The sequence below is a fragment of the Sinocyclocheilus grahami genome, unplaced genomic scaffold (assembly GCF_001515645.1).
Source record: "Sinocyclocheilus grahami isolate Dianchi unplaced genomic scaffold, SAMN03320097.WGS_v1.1 scaffold2048.1, whole genome shotgun sequence".
Taxonomy (NCBI): Eukaryota; Metazoa; Chordata; class Actinopteri; order Cypriniformes; family Cyprinidae; genus Sinocyclocheilus; species Sinocyclocheilus grahami.
Window position 1 is genome coordinate 84,248 of NW_015507227.1, and position 824 is coordinate 85,071.

Consider the following 824-nt stretch of genomic DNA (forward strand, 5'->3'; position numbering starts at 1 on the left):
TGCATTCCAATTAATCTCAATCAAACTGCAGTTGGGTTATTTTGAGTAGGTTAAAAAATAACTAAAAATGACAGCTAACTAACACAATAAAAACATGATTGCATGATAAAAAACAGTTGTGAGGCAGAGCCTCCATGGACTGGATTTGTTGGTCCAGCACATCCCATAGATGCTCAGGCAATCTGGAGGCCAAAGCAACACCCTGAACTCTTTGTCATGTTCCTCAAACCATTCCTGAACCATTTTTGCGGTGTGTTAGGGTGCATTATCCTGCCTTCTCCCCATAGTGCATCCTGCTGCCATCTCTTAAAACGATGCATGCACACCCAGCCGTTCACCTGATCTAAAAACAAAACATGATTCATCAGACCAGGCAAAAAAAACACTTTTTGAGTTAATCGTATGCATTCATTTTTGACAGCCTTTGTACAAATACACTAAATGCACAAATACACCCCAGTAAAACTGTTGAATGTCTATGTGTGTGTAGGCCTTGATAGAGATGGTTGACTGGCATGATGCCGACATCATGGTGAAGTATTACTACAGTAACCCTCTGAGGATTCAGGGCAAAAGTGTCAAAGTGACCATGACGCACATCACAAGCCTGAGGTAAGAGACTTCTAATAAGCCCTAAAGAAGCATTTAAACCAGTGGGTTGCAGGGCAAAATGGGATATAGGACTGTGAAAGTGTAATGGAGACTTTATGTGCTAAACATAAAGTAGGCCTACTACTTTAAAAGAGAGGAGGGAACGCTTCTCTTTTACCATCGGTCTTATCTTTTGTCATCCAAGACTGTGCATCTGTTGAAACTCAAAAAAA

At 40.8% G+C, this 824-nt stretch overlaps 1 protein-coding gene across 1 annotated transcript in view; it reads left to right on the top strand.

The window, feature by feature from the left end:
• LOC107573841 (uncharacterized) overlaps positions 1-824 on the top strand; it is a gene marked incomplete at its 3' end in the record, with an annotated part of 9,056 nt that overhangs the window by 990 nt on the left and 7,242 nt on the right. The window contains exon 3 of the mRNA XM_016260289.1: positions 491-612. Coding sequence (XP_016115775.1) covers positions 491-612 — 122 coding nt within the window. The remainder of the gene's footprint in view (positions 1-490; positions 613-824) is intronic.